A 19,920-nucleotide genomic window follows, 5' to 3' on the forward strand; every position below is an offset into this window, starting at 1 on the left:
TAGAGGTTACCGATGAAATTTCGATCGACTGGAACCCTTATTCACCGTCCACAGAATCAATTGGTGGACGAATCTTACCTTCCCCGACTGTCTAATTACTCGAGTTAATTGATTTGTGGTTTATGGTCGACGCACGAAACCACGTCCTGGTGGACACGACACGAGAGTCGAATCGAACTTTATTTTGAGGATCAACGCGTAGAATACGCGTGAACGTCGCATGGTGGGCTATGTGTACCGTGTTGCATTCGATATCCTAAACTTCAGACATTATCGATTTCGTTAATTGCGTTAACTAATTTTCGTGGATGGGTAACTAGACCCGCTTAGACCTGGAAGTACGCGTAGGAGGTCCGTGCAATGGACGAACGAACTTTTCGAGTTGGATGTAATTGATGAAACGGAGAAAGCGAACTCCGATCGGATGGAAGGACACGGGATCACGCGACACCAGTTTTCTACGCGAATAACTTCGATATCGATTGGCACGTTTGAAATTCGACCGCCTTTGCGCGCGAACAGTGTCATTTAAAAGCTCTCGAACCCTTGAAAGAGCGGGAATTAAATTCTGTCGCGATGGGATCGATCGAGAAGTCGAAAACTAGCTCGATCTGTATTATTCGTTATCGCTTAATGCTGAGAATATTATTACAGAGAACTGTAAGTGCAAAAAGCATATCGCGATGACGTTGAAAGCGAAAAGATGAACTCACGTACGCGCGACAGCGGCCTGCCAATCGATGGACTCGCTTCTCTCGTGTGAACGATCGAATGGCGAAACAAACACCGCGGGGGTGAACGATTTCCAGCTCGAAACAGAGGTACGCAGTTTTGACGTTAACTACGACCCATCGAAGGATACGCGACTGATTAATTACGACGAGCTAATTAATTCACACCCACCCCGACGGATGGCTGGGCCTTGGTAGGCGGCAAGAGTAAATTGAAACTCGGTGAACGCTGGAGGAAATTGAACCTGTGCACGGTCGATCGACAGGAAGAAAGATCGACCGTGTCGTTCTGACGAACCAGCGCTGGGCTAGGAGCGACAGGAGTCACCCACGGAAGGCAGCCTCTTGATAAATATGGATGACGGGCTTGTCTCCGATGTTACGAACCGCCAAGTTGTTTTCCACTAGTCCAGACAATTATTCGACGCTAATCCCTTCGATTGCGGTCGTTTAGTCGTTATCGAGATGCGAAAGTCATTAAGGGAAGCTTCTACGATGCAATCGTAACCTCGATTCACGAATTTTACGGATAACGAATAAATTGAGTGGGGGGAAAAAAATAAATTGAAAAGAACGAGTAACACTTTCTCGGTTCGAGTTGACATGGCTGACTCGAGTCTACGTACTCTATTGCACGACTATTTTGATATTCTATTATAGATAAGAATAATTGCACTATATAGTACAAACAAACCACAGTGTGGTCCCCATTTGACGTGTAAAAAAAATAAATTGAAAAGAACAAATAACACTTTCTCGGTTCGAGTTGTTATGTCTGACCATTCATCGAGTTTTCTACTTGCGATCGAATCCAGATACTCTATTGCCAATTTTGGTATCCTATTATAGATAAAAATCATTGTCGTATACAATGAAAATAAGCTACGTGATCCCCATTTGACCTGAAATAAATTAATTAACAAAATTTCGTTCGAATGACGTCCAACGAAATTGTTTAGCAACCTCGACGAAAATCGAGGACGACATTCAGAAAATTAATATCCCCTGGGAACGCAGAATTTCGAGAAAAACGAGATAACAGAGTACCCGCCAGGTTGAATTTCGAAATTTTAGTTACGGTGGACCGCGGTTACGACGAGCGCGGACAAACAGTCGGCTCGCGAGAGATTTCAGTTGACCATTTATCGATCGAAAAAATAGCAAACGGTCCTGAACGGGAATTACGCACAGCTTTATGATCGATCCCGATCCATCGTCGGTGAATTTGTTTGCGTCGATTACCAACGCGTCGAGAGGCGTTGACTTTCATTTGAATTCTGTACGTACGACTTATACAGGGTGATTTTTACAACCTGAATGCATAGATTTCGATGAAATAAAAATGATAAGGCAGGATTTTCTCTGGATTTAGAATGCACGAATTTGTCGCTTGATCGGATGATCGGAAAATTAGAAGGGAACACGTTGACTGCCATACCAAACCCCTCAAGTCGTCCGAGGAAACGAAACTTTGCTTTCAGACAACTGGAAACTGGCATACTCATAATTTGTTGTTGAACTTATTTTTACAGGCTCGTTAAAATTTAAGAGTCCCATCTAGATTTATTTTTTTAAAAATCATCGTGGCGATTAATGTGTTAAAGGAGATTGAATGGTCCCTTCCGGGGACCTCGTCTTTAAAACTCTATTTATAAATCGAATTTGATTTGTGGTTTTGGCCCCTCCGAGCAAAATCTAAAATTCACGCTGTTCAGTGTCTAATTTAGCGTGGAACGCGAATTAGTAATGAATATGAATACACCACGGCCAACATTAATTTCGAACTGATATACTATCCCTCCGTGTCGTGCACGCGACAGTCATAACTCCCGATTAATTAAAACTTCGTGCTAATTATGTTATGTATATTTAGTTCTGGTCTACCGACCTACGCACGATCCTCGTACAGATAATTATTAACGATAGCGAACTCTCGTGTTCCTCTGCGTAGGTTATGCGATAATTAGAAGAGCAAATCGAACAAATCCGCGAATTCTGTAATACGGGCGAGTATACTTGGCGTCACAGGAACTTGTAAACAAAGGGACGAAACCGCGTGCAATTGCAACAGCGCGCTGCGCGAGATTCGCGCAAAATTTCGAGAGCACCGGATTAGCAAACAGCGTCACAGCGACGACGAATGGAGAATCGGGATTTCCGTTAAAAACAAGCGCGGAGAATGGAAATAAATTCGAGGATTTAAAGCCACTTTTTTCGGGTGCGAAGTCAAAGGCGATTTGGAGCGACCGCGGCGAACGAGACCGAACAGAAGATAAACATTGGTCTTCTCGACGCTGCAAATATATCATCGAGCGATAAAACACGCGATCCTGTTGATATTTGAGAAACGGAAATCGTCTTCTCGCGGTCGATTCTGTTCGTCGAATTATCGATTTCGATTAGGAATATATACCGGTTCGCGTAAAAAAGGATTTCTCGGTCGGGCCGTTCCTTTGAGAGTCGGCCTAGCGTGATTCTTTAACGCGCGCCGCCGTGGAACTTGATAAAAAGTATCTCGACGGAGATACCTGTGGGCAAAAGGTCAAGCTGTTCCCGTGAAATTGCAAAAACTCGAAAGGCGAAGCAGTGAGAGAATTGATTCGACAAAAAAATTTAACCGATCGATTCCGTGCTCGTTACACCCTCCTTTTTCGCGTCACTGTCGAGGTAAAATTAAACAGACTCGGTTGGAGACGTTGTTCGATCATTGTCTCAGAGCTACGATTTCTTTGCAGTGCTAATATTGGAAACGTAAAACGATACATTATTTAACTATCCGAAAAAAACCTTAACATTATCAACGAAGGAAGAAAATCCAATTTGCTCGTCGATCCAGTACCCAGAATATGCTCCGAGCGAAACAATGGCGGAAAATAAGTTCGACGGAGAACGGTGGATTACTTATTTGCACGGCTAATAGAATTTCTTACAGTTGTAGTTATGGAAGAATGAAATTTCCACGACGTTGCATCGAAGACCGTGCACGACACGGAAGAACCGAGATTGCAGTTTTCCTCGCGAATGATGCAGGCTTATATCGCAATAACGCGACGCGAGCAACGAGAAACTAGCTCCATTCCGCTCTGTAAACGTCCGCGCTTTGTCGGGGAATCAGACTACCGGCAAACAAACCACGACCGCTTACGTCAAACTCAATTAGAACTTCGGCGCGAATAAATCGCGCGGCGCACCTGTCGAAAGGATTTTCACGGGAAATTATCCGCGAACAAGTACATCGTTCCAGCTAAATATTTGGGAAACAATTACCTCGCAACGTGTCGGCTCGAATAACGTTACGATTAATTTGCTCGCTATTTTGTACGATGTACATATAAATAAAAAGGAAGCGTGTTAACACGTTTTGATTCGACGTTTCGTATCGCTTTGAACCGACTTTGGAAATTGATGAAAATCTTGCCAAAGATAAACGTTTGATTTGCCTGTCGAGGTGTCCCATGTGTAAAAAATTGACCGTAATTCTTTTTGTACGAGAATAAATAAACATCGTTTGAAAATAAATCCACTATAATTGTCGGTAGTTCTAGTGTTAATGATGCAACGAATAGCAGGATTTGAAGACAGTTTCCGATGCGATACGGGAGCAGAGATAACGTGTCGGTTTATCTGAAGACGTACTCGGGCCAAAGTGTCCGTGAAGAGCACTTGCCCGCTCCGAGAAGTTCGTCCTCTCTTTTACATCTTCGCTTTAAGCGTCGACCACCTTCCATAGCACGCGTTTAAAGTTATGACAATGAGCTGCCGATCTCCCGACAGCCTTCTCGCCGCCAGTGAAACGTATTTGCCTTTCACTGTCTCGTTCTTAAATTTATTTTCTTATTCTCGAGAGCCCCGAGCGGCCCTTCTTTGTCTTTGAACACGCGCGGAGGCACAGTGGATTCACCCCTTCAATGCTCGGACCAGATCCGGTGCAACTAAATGCAATTCGTTACTCGTAGCTACAATTCCTATCAAAAACGTTACAAGAAAGATGTTTGAAGATTTTAATCTGGAAATTATTTTGTCATCCGACCACAGTTGTACATATAAAATACTATCGTTGAATTCTCAGAGCGTTGATAACCTGTTTAACCCCTCGTACGATTTAATTCCAAATAATTTTTCAAACGTATACTACATTTAATTTTGTTCAAATTTTCTCGAATGATCACGAAAAAGAGTAGGTATAATTGATTTTAATATGCATAGAAATTTTAATGGGAGATTCTAGAGGCCAAAATAAGACGAAAATCAAGAATAACATTTTGTTGATCGAGCCTTCGTTAAAAAGTTATTAAAGTTTAAAGTTCCGCCCGTGGAACGGCGATCTTCGAACAGCTGCGTGCTTTGAACTTTAAACGTTAATAACTTTTTAACGAAGGCTCGATCAACAAAATGTTATTCTTGACTTTCGTCTTATTTTGGCCTCTAGAATCTCCCATTAAAATTTCTCCCAGGGTTGAACACCCTGTATAAGACTCTATGACGAGCGAGAACAAGCGAGTCTAAATAAGTCTCCCGTAAATCCTCCATAGAAGTTTGATTAAAATTGAAGTTTTCCGAAACACTCGCCAAGAATTGGAGGGGTCTCGAGAGGTGGATAATTTAACAAAAGTTGTTTCCCTTGCGCCGTGCCAGTTACAGCCGGAAGTTTATTTAAAGAGACCGGTTCGCTAGGTTTATATTCTCGACTCGGCCCGCTTTGTCTATAATTCCTCGGCTTTTTACCGGCCCCGTTGCCTGCGTTTGAAAGCTTTTCACGGTTAAGCTCGTCCCCCCAAGTACGGGGGAGAAACTATATACACGCGCGGCCGCGGAAAGAAAGAAGTCGAGAGAGAAGTTTTATGCATAAATTAATTCGGGAAACAATACCGGCGGTCAATTACAAATTGAACGGACGTTCCGGGCGCTTTCGCTCAACCGGGGAAACGATAAAAAATTTCTTTCCGCCCGCACAAAGAATATTACGGTTAAACCCTCGAGTAAATCGGAACGATACTTTTACTACTCTTTTCGGTCGTTATTCTTTGTTCCGAACGCCTCCGTAGACGTTACCGCGAATAAAAGAACGATATTATTTTATCCCGCGTTACCTGTTCTGAGAAATTGCAATAAGTTTCTGGGAAAATTGTAATAAATTAAGTTCGACGACGTTTCTCTTGAAACTGATGCAACAAGGGGTGTTAGAGTGCAAACCCTTTAAGCATCGCAAATGACCTAAACGGCGCGTTAAACGGTCGTCTGCTTCGTGTGTTTCAGAAGAGTCGAGGCCAGCGCGGACACCGCCTCCGACTCGTTCAGCAATCAAAGGTAACGGAATTTCGCTGCAAAGTCGAGAGAAACCGACAACGGAACCGCCGGAGACGCGCGTTTCCCCGCTATTAATTTTTAAACAAAAACGAAGAGGCGGACGGTTATTCGTTTGAGATTGGAACTTTTATTTTCCCTCGCCGCGGCGGCGTAGCTACGTTCCTTCTGACGTTGGTGAAAAGTTTCGCGTTAACAAACTTCGTTAGCCGGCCCAACGTTAAACAAACAGGCGAATCTCTTCGCGAATCGTACGGTCTGTCGAGTCCGCGATACTCCGCAAAACTGCTTTCACCGTCCGAGGAACCGTGGAAAAGCAATTTCTACGAGCGGAGTCTACACCCCGCTGATACTAATTACGAGCCCCGGGAAACGGACAGCCCCGATATTCGAGGCGACGGATAATTTATAGCAAACAGGAGACCCGCCCGGTAAACGTCGTCTCGAAACCAGGTACGCGAGCGGAAGGATTTATGGCCCGAATGTTTAACCGAGCCAGAATGCCACGTCACGTACACTCTAATTTATCGTTATAAACAATAACAAAGTTTACTGTTAATCCCGGGAAAACTGTCGATCGTTGCTGGATCGTCGCTGTGTCGACTCGAGAACTTATAATTGGGAGGGCGTAGAACGCTGGTGAACTTTAGGTTTAATTGGAGGCATAAAAATATTGTAAAATTCTATGAATTATTTACGTTTAACACTAGATTGCCGGATGTTGGTTATACACAAAATTCTAAATGAGTCAAATTGGCTCAGACTTTGTCAAGTAAAATGCAATAACAGATAACAGTACTTTCGTTAATCGCGTCGTCTCAATTTCCGCAACAACGATTCGTTATACGGATAACACAGTAATGCAAAGTATTCCGCACGCGTGCAACGTAATATTCACATTTCCCAGCGAGAGGAATTATATATAATGAGGCTACCGTAATGTTTCATGCGTAATTACTATAATACGTACTGTTAAACATTCACCGGATACTGTATCCACGAAGAACCCGCTAAACGCATAATCCAGAACCGTGGGACGGCGATGCGTTGTGTCTGGGCGTAGATGAGAGCGAAAGTTTCGAGGGAAATTTAACCCTTTGTAAAGAGTGTTTTTCTTTTTCGCGGAAATACGTGTAGCGTTTGGAAACAAAATATCTGTGCAACAAAAAGAACGCCGTTTCGATCGATGGACGACAATAATACGCGAGACGCGAACGCTATATCTAAACGGAATTATTTACTCGTGTGACCCGGCACCGCGGATGAAAATTGCGAACAAATAAAAGCCAATCGATAAAAATTAACGTCGATGCGCCCACCGTCGTTTCCCATCCCGTCGAAACGAATTGTAACGCGGCGATCGACTCTGTTTTACAATCCGTTTGTTTTTATTTTAATATCGAATCAAACAACCGCGTTTCATTTGTTCCCCAGGGTCTACAAAAAGTCGTCGCCGAACAACAAGCTCACCCTGTATTTGGCGAGCAGAGACCTGATCGTCAGCGAGTCGAAGATCGACAAACTCCAGGGCGTGCTACTGGTTGACCCAGACTACTTGCAAGACAAACGGGTAAGTTGAAACTTTCGTTCCTCTTTCGTCCGTAACTCCGTAGAATATCAGAAACTTCTCGTTGGATTTTGCCCCGATAATCTTGCAAATAATGCTTTCGACTGTTGGTAAACGCGTCGAAGTCATCTTTCGAATCGAATTTATCGTCGATTTCCGGCGACCAGCACCCGCGTTCCGAATTCACCGTTTCGAAAGATCCCCGTGGCCGGTCGTACGCCCTCGTTATGCAAACGACCACGTTTGACCGGGAAATTTCAACGCCGGGCACCCATTTACATCTGATTTGCCCCGAATGGATATCATCGTCGAGGCATCGGATAATTGCCGGCAAGATTTAATGGAGAATCTATGGGAAAACGGGTCGAAACGCTAACGAACGCACACCGCAATTATTCCATCCCTGTTTTCACTAATTAACGGTGGGCGTGTTGCAGGTGTACGGCCAAATCACGTTAACTTTTCGCTACGGGAGGGAGGACGAGGAGGTAATGGGTTTGAAATTCTGCAACGAGGCGGTTATGTGTCTGGCGCAATTGTATCCACCGTACGCCGGGACCGATCACCAGGAAACGACGCTCCTGCAGGTCTGTAACCCCGTAATTAAACTTTTCGCGACTGAAGATCGGTCGCAAAACGCGTTATCTTTGGGTCTGGCTCGTGACAAAGATGGAAATTGCAGAGTAAAGTTTCCTTGCACGGTGTTGACGGAACAGATTGGCAGAATAACGAGAAAGAACCTCGCGCTGCGTTCAATTTTCGTACAGTAATTTGGGATACGCGGGGAACGAGTCGCGTGGCGGAACGCAGACCATTCGATTAACCAACTTTGATTGTTTCTCGCGGAGCTTATCACGCGCTTTGCGTAACTCCTGAAAGCATAACCGACTCCTCTGGGGTTTAAAAATGTATAGCAGACCAGGCACTGTCTACCATATGGAATCAAACCGTCGAGATCTTCGTGGATCGCGCGAACAAGTGGAAAAGTAGATCGATGGTCAGACGCGTCCGACAAATATTAAAATTCAATTATCTCGATAACGAAGGCTCGAACGAAAAACTGTTGCTCGTTCTTTTTTTATTCGTTTTTGCACGTCGAATGCCCACTTCTATTATTTCGATTAATTTCTGTTGCGCCGTGACCCAGTTTCGACTCACGAACCAACGGTTGGTTCGTGGTCGAAAAAAAAATGTGCAAACAATATACCAAACTAGCGAAAATATTCTATTTTGTAGAAAACCGGACTCTGTTATATGTATACATTTTCCACTAAGTTTTCCCAACAGTTGTAACGCTATGCGCGTTTACTTAATTATCAATTCAAGGAACTCTAATTACATCTCGCGTAGAGCCTATTCTTTTCGTTTTGTCGCGTTCGAAGTTAATATAGAAACTAGTTTCTGTCGAATATCTGGCGAAGGGTGTCGATCGCAAACATGGTCAGAATCCTCGACTCGTACTCGACTGAACGCTGAAATCACGAAACAGTTTAGTCGACGCAAAGTCAATAATACGCGTCCAAGGCTTGATTCGCACAACAGTTTCCCCGGAAGATCGACGCGCTCGATCAACGTTCGCGTCGAGGTTGTCGGATTAAATCGTGCACAGCGACGATTGTAAAATACGTTGGAATCTTGCTCGACGTAGCGACGGCGCGCCACGATCGATGAAAATTTAATAAAGACATCGACCGTCCATGGGACGCGCGTACGTCCAATAACAGGCGGAATTGTTTTCCTAACGCGTCGTTAAATTCCGGAAAATTGAAAACAGCGTCCCGCGTTACCCCCCCGTGCAAGGTGAATTTCCCATCGCCGTGGAACAAAGCGAGCACGGATTTCACCGATCGATAAAAATCGCGTTTCACGGGCAATCGAACCGGGGGATCGAACCGGGATGAAAGTCGACACGGGGAATCGAAACGAGATATTTTTCGATTAATTAAGCTGTTCGAGGCCCGGGTATTATTCCAAGTAACGGCGCGGAAGCGCAAGTTCGTAATCAATGGGATAAGCCACTAGGACTTGGCAATCAATTTCGTGCTCCGGTAATTAGAAACTTACGGCGCTCGGCGCCGATTGCAAATTGCATCAGCTGGCGTTTCCATTGAAAAGCCCCCATCAGTGGTGTCGAACCGTGAGATATGAATCGAGCAGCTTAATCGCTGCTTCGTAAGGCAATCCTAGCAGGCGCTTGCGAGAAAGAAGAGAGCGTAGCCCTCTGGCGGCGAGTACGGAAAGTCTCGTCACAGTCCCCTTATTCTATTATACGAGTAACTGAAAGAGCCGTGCACCGCTGGGCGCAGTCGCGTACTCGAAACGGGATGAAGCGAACGTCGTATAGAAAATCCCGAGTTCGGGGGTACTTTTGCACGATACGTAAATAACTCCCGGATCCCGCTTTGTACGTAACGCGAATAATACCCCGACAGGAATTCCATAGGGGAGAAATACGAGATCTATTTTTCTTCGCGCGCCTCATTAGGTTACATCCGTATCAAATGAAAGCTCGTTTTCTCGACACCGAGGGCTTCGAATGTCAAGATCTCGCGACGGCCCCTTTCAGAGCCCGCTCTGTTGAATATTTTCAAATCGTCTGTAAATAACAGAACTCTGCCGTTCAATGGCGAGGCGTAGACATCGTTATTAAATTGCGCGCGAACGTTACAACACCCAGATGCACTGAACATAATGGCACGCGTAGATCGATTACGTTCTATATCAAATTTACAGCCTGAATTAACACGTAGACAAAGGCTACTTCGAAGTCGATACGAACAATATGCACCTGGCTGCTGGTCTTCGATGAATTCGAAACTAAGTTTCCGAACGGAGTCAGCTTGTTTCGAACAAAACTATGCTACTCTTCGTGTATTGCATTATCGAAGGTCCCTGGTCGAAATATCTCGGTGCATTAATTAGTAAACTTGGCCTGTAGCTTATTTGCAACCCTTCTCGACGCTCGAGATCCATTTGGAACTACCGGAAGTGGTCAAAATGGTAATTTCTAACAAAAATTTGCATTTATTCAAGTGCGAATAAATGCACTTGAAATTGGTACGTCGAAGGTTGCAAGTACTCCAAGTTGTCGAGTTGGTTTACGAGGATCATCGAGAAACAGAGGCTGCAGTTCTCACCGAGTCGTAACTAGAATTCACCGTCATAAATCCGGATGTCCGTTCTCGACATTCGATCGACAGCAGAAACGACGCTTCTGGCCGTTGCTTTATCGTAGAACGCGGTGCCTCTGCCTATTTGTTTCTCGTTATCAACCCGGTGGAATCTGCGTCATCGCGAAAGATCTATCGACAACCGGGACCCAGAGGGCAAAGTTTCGGAGACGACTGACAGAAGGGCCAGCCAAAGGTTGAAAGGGCGACGTTAACGAGCAAGGGATCTTCCCAGTCGAGATAACGTTCGCGTAGGCGCGAGACAATGGCTCTCGAAACTCCCGATCGCCAAAATGATGGCTGAAAATACGCTTCGAGGAGTAACCATATTTCATTCAACGTGCGAAAAAAATGAAACGACACCCTTTAACGACGATAACGGAGGACGATCATCCAACGAGGGAATAAAATTGGCCGTAATGGGCGAAACGGATCATCGAAAAGGCTAATGCCGGCAGCGACGAGCAGGATTAGGATTATGTGGCGCGTATCAATTTCGTTTCCGTGCCGGGATAATAACGCCCTCGGCTCGTTAGACTGGTCAGATAACCATGGAAGGTTTAAACGAACAAGGCGTTAAGGGATCTGATAGATCGTTGATCCGCTCGGAAATGAACCGTTAAGCTTATGGAGCACGGGGCTCGCGTTATATGGGTCGTAAGCCTTGTAACTGATACGCGCGACGTCACCGAACAACGTGCAACCGAGCGTTCGCGAGCACCACCCCTCCTGCGTCGCCTCCAAGAATCTATACGCCGGTGGAGTGTTTCCGAAAGGTTAACTCTCACGAAACTCTCGCCATGAATTTCGACTATCAGAAGATAGGAAACACAAGCCAGTCTTTCACGATGCAGTTTAACTTATGGCCGACACCAGGAGGAGATGGACCGTTTTAACGACTCGAATCCGTAGTCAACCCCGGTGAATAAAACTGTCCCGCGGGGGCGATGGAAACTGAACCCGTGGGCGGGAAAGATAGGCTTCTGAAATTACGTGTCTCGACAAGTTGTTTAACCCTTTGCGCTAGACTTGTGCTTTTTAAGAAATAGTCGAAACTCCAAGGAAATATACCTTTCGTCTCCCTTGAAGGGTACGTCAGAATTGTTTGCTGGATTTAAAGCAAAGGGTTGACAATAGTTCTGGTAAGAGAATACATCAAAATATCTTGAAATGTGCTACCACACCCAGCACACTCGCCAGATCTGGCACCATCGGATTATTACTTGTTAAAGTTAAAAGTTTTTAGAAATGAAAATGGCCTCGTCACCGCCAGAATTTCACTAACCACGTGAGACAAAGGCAGTAGACGTTTCGAGAGATGGGAGATCAAGTAGCTCGTCCTTCGATTCTCCAAACGAAACGACCTTCGGTATCGTACATGCTTAATTCATTCGTCGAATAAATAATGCAACACGCGGGGGTGTGTAGGCCACCGTGAAATATCAGGAAAAGGGAGTCAGGAAGGCTGATAAATAATTTCCACGCGGTGCCGGGCGACCTGGCTTTGGGTCAAGGTCAATGTCAAGGCCGTGTCGCGTCCCCTCGTAACCGCACAGGGCTGATCTTCTCGTTCGACGCGCGTAAAACACGCTTCCACGGAAGAATCTACCTCCGGAATGGCCTCGCCGCAGCTTTACGATCCTCGACGCGAGAACGTCTCTGAAAGAGTGCCCGCGACACGGATACAACCGTGCAATTATGCAGCGTATCTCGCGAACGCAGTAACCGAGGGACGATCCCTCGCGAACAACTCCAAAATATGGAGCCACTGCTTTTTTACGATGCTGGTAAACGATAGCGTGAGAAAGCACGTTATAAATTGGTCAGAGTTGAAAATTTCATAGACACGTATCGATCGAAGCTCGAAGGAAAGCGATCGCGTATGGAATTACCGCGAAAACCCTTGTGTCGTTCGGAGTTCCTTTCAGCGTCCCGCCCGGAAAGACCAACGTTTTCCCACGCGAGATCCCATTTATATTTCCCGTGTCGCAAAGGAGAGGACACAAGAGTTTTACGGCGTGTTTGCCTTCGGAAACTCGTTCCTTTTTCGTCCTGTTGTTTATGTTGGCCGTTCTATCGCGGCTCGCGACGCCTTTCGTGCTCCTTTTCCCTTCGACCAAAGAAAGATCCAAGAAAAATACACTCCGGAAGACCCAACCCCCCCGTCGTCAATTTCAATTATCCGCCCGTCCCTTCTGCGCGGCCTTTGCACGATAGCGTCCATTAAATTCACGTTCCGTTGCATCGAATTTACCCGGTGACCCCTGTGCCCCTTAACTGCGGTTCTTCGCGCAATTAACCCGTGCACCGTGGACCGATGATCGTTCAAATACCACGGAGTCCTCTAAACAAACGAACCGACAGAATTCGCGGTTCATTTTCCGCGTTTGTATCGGACGTTAATTAAAACCGAATCTGATCTCCTTTTCTCTCTCGATAAAGGAAACCTTACCGAGAAAATGCACGGTAGTAATGTTCATCGGTTCGCGATTACGAACCGGGTCGAGGCCACGTTTTACGAGCTTTTTGCGTCGTTTTGTTTATCGCCGATTTCTAAACGCACCCCTTTCTAGAGCGTCTCGATCGAGGCTAGATCGAAGCGTTACGGAGGGCACTAAGAGGATTGATTGTCACACCAAACCTCTCGAATTGTCCGCGAAAAACGAAACTTTGCTTTTAGACGATTGGAGAAACTGGCAGAACTTGTTTGCACAGCCTCCATAAAATTCGAGAATCAGTGACGCTGCTTAGCTAGTGTCGAAAGGCTTCCTAAGCAGGCCCTGCCTTAGACGACGCAATATTGGGTAGTCGATCCAGAAGTGTATATAAAAATACGCGTTATTTGCATCTCGAAACATTAAAATCCTCCAATCCGGGCAGGAGTTATGATGTTTTAAAGATACACACGAAATTTCAGTGAAACATATCAACGTATGGTCAGACATTGCATCTTCGGTAAAGAATTTTTTTCTCGAAACTGAGTAGGATTTCGAGGGTATGTGTAATGACCAAAAATGATTGTACTTGACCCCCGCAACCGAAAATAATTTTTTTAGAACGATTTGAAATTTTTGAATTTCTTCCAAAAATTTTGTCCACGTACCTCCTCTCGATTTTTGTTCACAATTTGTTTCTCATTCATAATAAACATCGATTAATCTTGAGTTGGCGTGTCTGTTCTGGATAGAAGAGAATCGTTTGATAAATGTGTGGCCCGTAAACCAGTTCATGCGTATCCCAGTCAAGGCGAGTACCATCGAGCACGAACAGTTGGGAAGTTTCCCTGAAGAGTGATGGAATTCAAATTGAAATAGTAGAAACTCGTTCCACGGGGACGTCTGTTACGAAGAAACGTTTGTCCTCGGCGGGGAATGATCTTGTTCGAATCGTCGGGCAGAGCCCTTCGTTTCCACGACGCCGCGCCGGAGGGTGGTCGGGAAGTGCGTATTTACGCGGATACCGAACGTGCTCGTCGCCGATATCCGATATCCACCGTTGATACATAATTCCGCGAACGGTGGAGACGATCCATCCGGCGCGAAACGCGATCTCTCGCGGGGAAAAGCAATTCCGTCGCGACGCGTACCCGGCGATTTCTCGCGACGTCGCTTCGCCGGAAATACGCGGGAATCGATACGCGCGATCGACAGGTAGCGGGAGGGTCCCCTGGCTTTTTTCTCCGCCTCTGTTTTGCCTCGAGCGAAACGACGCTGGTTGGAAAACGGTTTGCGGGTAACGCTCGATGCGGAATCGCGCCCCGTGACGCAGCTCGGTTCGATCCTGTGCCAGGAGCTGACCCTGACCTGCAACGTCAGCGCAGAATCCTCAGGTCGAACCCTGAAATAAATTATTTCGAAGGTGCGAAGAAATCGCTACGGAAACTGCTCGGAGAAAATAAAGATCCATCGTGTGCTTGTAAAAATCTTTGGAAATGTTTATACGAAGACCATTTCGAACTGTATCGAATCACGTTAAGGCTCTTGTATCCCATATAGATCCCGTGAGTTATCTTTAGGGTTTGGAACTGTTTCGAATTTTTTAACGTCCAGTATGGGGTCTGAATAATCCAGTATAAACACATTTCTATCGATCCAGTTAATTTTAGTTCATTTCGCTCTCGAGCCATCGATACTTGGCGAAGTTGCGACGCAAGGTGAAGTTCAAGCCCTAGTCTGACGTCGATCAATTAGAAAACGGAAGCTCCGCACGAAAGAGTCACGGGTTTTCACTTTCTTTTTTTCTACCCGATTAAAAATGCAGAGTGAAACACGAGTCGAACGAGATCCTTCGTTGGGAACACTACCTTTGCTATGTAAACATCCCGGAAGTTTTCGATTTCAATTCTATCGGGGAACTTCGCGGTGCTTGAAGTATTAATTATGTATCGAACGAAGAGCGCCGTAGCATTCGAACTTCGCGACGGAACTTTCCGCGATGCTCGTCGTTGCTTTCTACGTCGATCGCGTTTTTGTCGAACCGCCGTGAACGCTCTCCGTGCACAAATTCCCGTAAGTTTCCGTTAACGATTGATCGGCACTGTGTTTCCATCGAACGGGGCGCAAACTCATCGGGGAAAGTTCATTCTTTGTACGTTTGGACTTCCTTTAAACTCTAAAAGAAATGTGAAGGCGCCTTACGATCCAAAGAATCGAGACCGTTCGGTTCTAATGAAAATACTGGAGCGACGCAATGTTAAATTATGTCTTATTGTCCTTAGAAAAAATCTGAATCGATCGAGGGTCCCACCGGGGAGTAAATCGTCCTTTGTCTTTATTGGAGAACGTCGCATTTTAAATTCGATTCACGGGCGAAGCGAGTCGAAGCAAATTGGTATAATACGACGAAACTCGAATGAAATTTCAATTATGTCGTAAGAAGCACGCTCTTGCCGCGGCTCTCGATCGCTAATTCCCTCGAGGGCGTCCTCATTGAGCAGTTACAAGCGAGGAAGCAGCGAGAGTCGTTTACGAGACTACGAATGTCCGATTGCACGACAAATCTGTTTTTCTAATTTCATAGTTCAAAATTAGATTATTCGGCGTTACGACCGACGATATATCCAGTTCAAATATGTTTTGATAATACGATACGCAACTTACGAAAGTATTTCGTTGTTTCGTCGAATAGAGCGTTCTCGATGGACAAGTTCCGGAAATAAATCGGCTGGAAGAGCGATGGATGTTTTTCCAAGGATATCGGGAGCTCTCCACGCGCAATTATTACTTTCGACAAGGAGGGTTACGTCGAGGACGCGCATAAATGGAAAGTTATTACGACCAGTCGCAGTTTCAGGGTCGGTAATCTATCAATATTCGGTTTCGGTCAAGAACTTTTCGAATCACCTTTTCGAAAGTCGAATAGACCTTCCACCTCGATTCGATAAAAAGTCATTTATAATCCGGCAGAGACCCCGGGCGTCCTCGATCCGCGAAACTCGACGGAACAACCGATCGATCGAACGCGACGATATTCCCAATTAATTTCGAATCGTTCAGCATAAAATCGAGATTACTCGGTTACGAGAATCATACACGAGTGTGTAAACGGGACGTTGTTATAACATTGCGGATTTTATGCATTTATGACGTACGCCAATATGGTAAACGTATATAAACAGTAGGAAGGATACGTTGCATAAATTAATATAACAATATCAATATTTCACTTTACTTAAGTGCACGTATTCACCGTGCGCCGTAAATGCATTAAATTCCCAGCCTATCGTCGATGCTATTAGTCTTCCATTTTTGTCGATCTCTACGGCCGCGTAATTAACGCGATCTTTGATATTTTCAAGCGATTTCCTACAGCCGCGTAATTACTCACTGTCGCGCCTAAAATTATTCAAACCGTGAAGGTTTTTGAAAAAAAAAAAAAAACGTATCCAACGTGTTTAAAAAGCTGTTGCAATTTTAATGTTCCCACGTTTATGAATTTTTAATGGATCCGATTTGCATTTTGCGAATTTTCAACGGGCGATTAACATGTACCGTTTGACATTCATGAAATAATCCTCGTAGATTTAATTGATATCGTAATTCGCGAAACGAATCGACGCGGAACAAGTTACAACGAGTGTACAATGGCGGAACTTTGCGGGGAAAAATCTCACAAAACTGTAACAAAAATCAGTATTTTTTTTAACAGCAGGACGAAATTAATTATTCGATCGGAAATTCCGTAAGTGCAATCGATGAGAATGGTACGACATTTTAAGTAAATCATATGTAAAGTCACAGTGGTTTCCTCCGTGGATCGAGTAACTAAAATTAGAAGCGATTGTCCCGGGCGATCGGATCGAAGTTCGTTCGGTGAAAGTCTTACGCGTTGTTCCCTGACCAGCCGACATTATCGCGACAAAATTACTCTCGGTGGACGAAGCACAACAGCTGCACTCAAACGGCGGGATAATGTCGTTTCACGGTGGACTACGAATGTTACGATTCCACGGCTGGCGCATTTCAAAGGGAAGCAAATACGATGGAGCTGAAAGGCGTGTTAAGTAGCTCATCAATCATGCATACAGCGAGGCCGCTTTAAGGCGAGCAACGAAAGAAGAAAAAAAAAAAAAAAAGAAGAATCGTCGACTAGGCTAGGCCAGCAAGCCAGGTACTAATTGCTTCCTAGGGAAAAAGGAGCGACTCGACCGGGCAGAAATCTGATCTAAATATGGCTGGATTCGCTCCTTGATCGTTATTATTAACAACAGCGTTTCGAATCATTCGTTTCTCGTTATTATTTAAAATCCAGTGTCGAGCTCGTACGGAATACAAATAGAGCGGACGTGTCGATTGCATTTGAGGAGGAAAAGTTTTCCGAACTCTGTTTATTGCCTACTTTAAATATATATTGGTACACGAATATACTCCCGTAATCACCCCTTTATTCGGAATATAATCTAATCGGTGCGCCGTTACCTCTGTTTTAACGATGGGACAAACGATGGAAACGATCCTGTAAAATTTCGGATCCAAAGGTCGGACAAATGCACGACAAAACGGCCAGCGATCGAATCAGATTCAATTGGTCGGTCAAGGGAGTCCTGTAAACCGTTCAAGTTGTTCCCCCGCGATATCGATTTCACGAATACTTTTCGCGTCGGGTCCGTTAATTGCAAACTCTTGTCGGCGTACCGACGCTTTGCATAAACGAACGTATCGTTGGAAAACATCCGAGACGGGATCGCGAAACACGAGGATGAATAGAGCTTTTCACGCGGCCGGTGGAAGGGGGGGGATCTATTGAAACTTTTACGCCGTGTTACGATTTTGCTTATTGAAACGACACACGCGGGCAGAACAATGTAGTATCTCGACAATGTTTCACGTTTGTACAACGACGGAGCTTTCGCGCGTACAATCGACGCGCGGAATTATTCATAACGCGCGCGAGTACCGTTCGATTTCGTCTTAGTGGATTTACGCCAGTTACCAGAGACAACTACGAAGCTAAAAATAATAGACCAAACGGACTGCTCGAATCGAGCGAGAGAATCCTCTCCTCGTACGCTTTCCATTCAAAGTACTGCACGTTCGCGGGAAGTTGGCTAGGGGCGTGTACACTGATTCCGCCTATCCCCACTTTCGTCGTTTCGACCAACAGCGACCGTGGGTTAGGTTAGAGTGGGGACATAGGCGCCAATCGGACCCCCGTTCCTTTCGCTTGGCAACTTCTCGCGGACGCACAGTACGATAACTCGACAACTTTGAAGGATACTATTGGAATTGGGTGGAAAAGCAGTACTCTTTTATAACTAAAAGTGAAACTTTATTGTACGGCTCGGAAGAACGTCTTGACTCAGTTAAAACTGAACGAAGAGTGAACGAAATCATTGCCTGCACCATGTTCAGGTCAGGATACGAAATAATAAATTTATATAAATACAAATATAGCTGTACAGAAGTGTTCTATTTGACATGTAACGACGTACGCGACATTACATACAGCTCGAACATTCTCAGCGGGCGGTGACTGGACATCTATCCAGTGCCTGAGAAGTAAGCTCGTCCATTTTTCTAACACAGACAATGGACAGTGTTTCTCGCTGTTAGATTCAGCTTTGTAAATGATTATATACTAATAATCCAACAGATACAACGCGTTTCTGGTGTATACAATTGAACGGTTCGTGAAATAATAGAGTTCTTAAAGAACCGAATCGTTTGTAAAGAGGCAACTAGAAATGTTTCGACGTTATGTTTCAGGACGCGCTGGTGAAAAGGCTAGGCCCCAACGCCCACGCATTTACTATGGAAATCACGCCGTTAGCACCCCCGTCGGTGCAGTTGGTGCCCGCGAAGGAGTATAACGGAGCACCAATAGGAACGAGCTACGACGTCAGAGCTTACGTGGGTAAGCAAAACGAATTGTAATATTTGAAAAATTGTTGAAGTTGACTCCATTTAATTTTCGGTATTTTTATTCGCGTTTAGAAAAGGCTGTAACGCGGTTAAACAAACCACCGAATCTCAGGGACGCGTTTCATTACGATTTATAGAGTCTCTTGGACGAAACGTCGTTTTTCTCGAAATTACTAACGAACCAATATTCGCGTAATTTTTCCGTACGAAATATATGTACCTTTACCGCTAGAACTCCAGCATAATAACGCGTAATCCAATTTTCAACCGGGTAAAAACTTGTTTCGCTCTTCTCCTTCCCCGTAAAATTTCGTCGCTATTGTTCCCGAGCGTCGTTGTTTTAGAAACGTTCAGTATGTGTTTTTTCGTTGTAACCCTGACCACACTACGCGCGAAACAATGCCATTCTCCCGGTAGCGGACGAATAGAATTTAAAAATTTCGAAACGCGTGCATTTTTCCACCGTAGTCCTTCGTTATTAAAAAAAATGTGCAAAGTTCTGAAACGAAGCGCTATCGACAATGTTCGTGCGGGAACTTCGTGGGGGGAAACACTGTTTTTCAGCGTATCGGGTTACAACGCCCCCTTTAGCGCGCCTTGACGCCAGGAAAACCAATTTAACCCCTTGCGTTGGAATGACGCGTGTGGCTTTGTTGTTTGAAACCAATACGACGCGTACTGAGTTTGTTGTTTGAAAGCAACACGTCGAAGTTGCGGACGTGCTACGTGTTCCAACCTTGTACGGAGATACGAACCAGCCATAACTGTTGGCACACGTGGCTGAAAAG

General features: G+C 45.1%; 2 protein-coding genes across 6 annotated transcripts in view; one reads left to right on the forward strand and one right to left on the reverse strand.

Moving 5' to 3' along the window:
- LOC143344996 (14 kDa phosphohistidine phosphatase) overlaps positions 1–19,920 on the reverse strand; it is a 48,844-nt gene that overhangs the window by 21,617 nt on the left and 7,307 nt on the right. The window lies entirely within an intron of this gene.
- The window catches only part of LOC143344991 (arrestin homolog), a 35,332-nt gene that overhangs the window by 8,836 nt on the left and 6,576 nt on the right, over positions 1–19,920 (forward strand). For 3 of the 4 annotated variants that reach the window (XM_076771647.1, XM_076771649.1, XM_076771648.1), the window contains 4 exons: positions 5,988–6,038; positions 7,470–7,605; positions 8,040–8,189; positions 18,977–19,124. In XM_076771647.1, coding sequence (XP_076627762.1) covers positions 5,988–6,038; positions 7,470–7,605; positions 8,040–8,189; positions 18,977–19,124 — 485 coding nt within the window. The remainder of the gene's footprint in view (positions 1–5,987; positions 6,039–7,469; positions 7,606–8,039; positions 8,190–18,976; positions 19,125–19,920) is intronic. The other variant, XM_076771650.1, reaches the window with a different exon arrangement.

This window comes from Colletes latitarsis, chromosome 8 (assembly GCF_051014445.1).
Source record: "Colletes latitarsis isolate SP2378_abdomen chromosome 8, iyColLati1, whole genome shotgun sequence".
Lineage (NCBI taxonomy): Eukaryota > Metazoa > Arthropoda > Insecta > Hymenoptera > Colletidae > Colletes > Colletes latitarsis.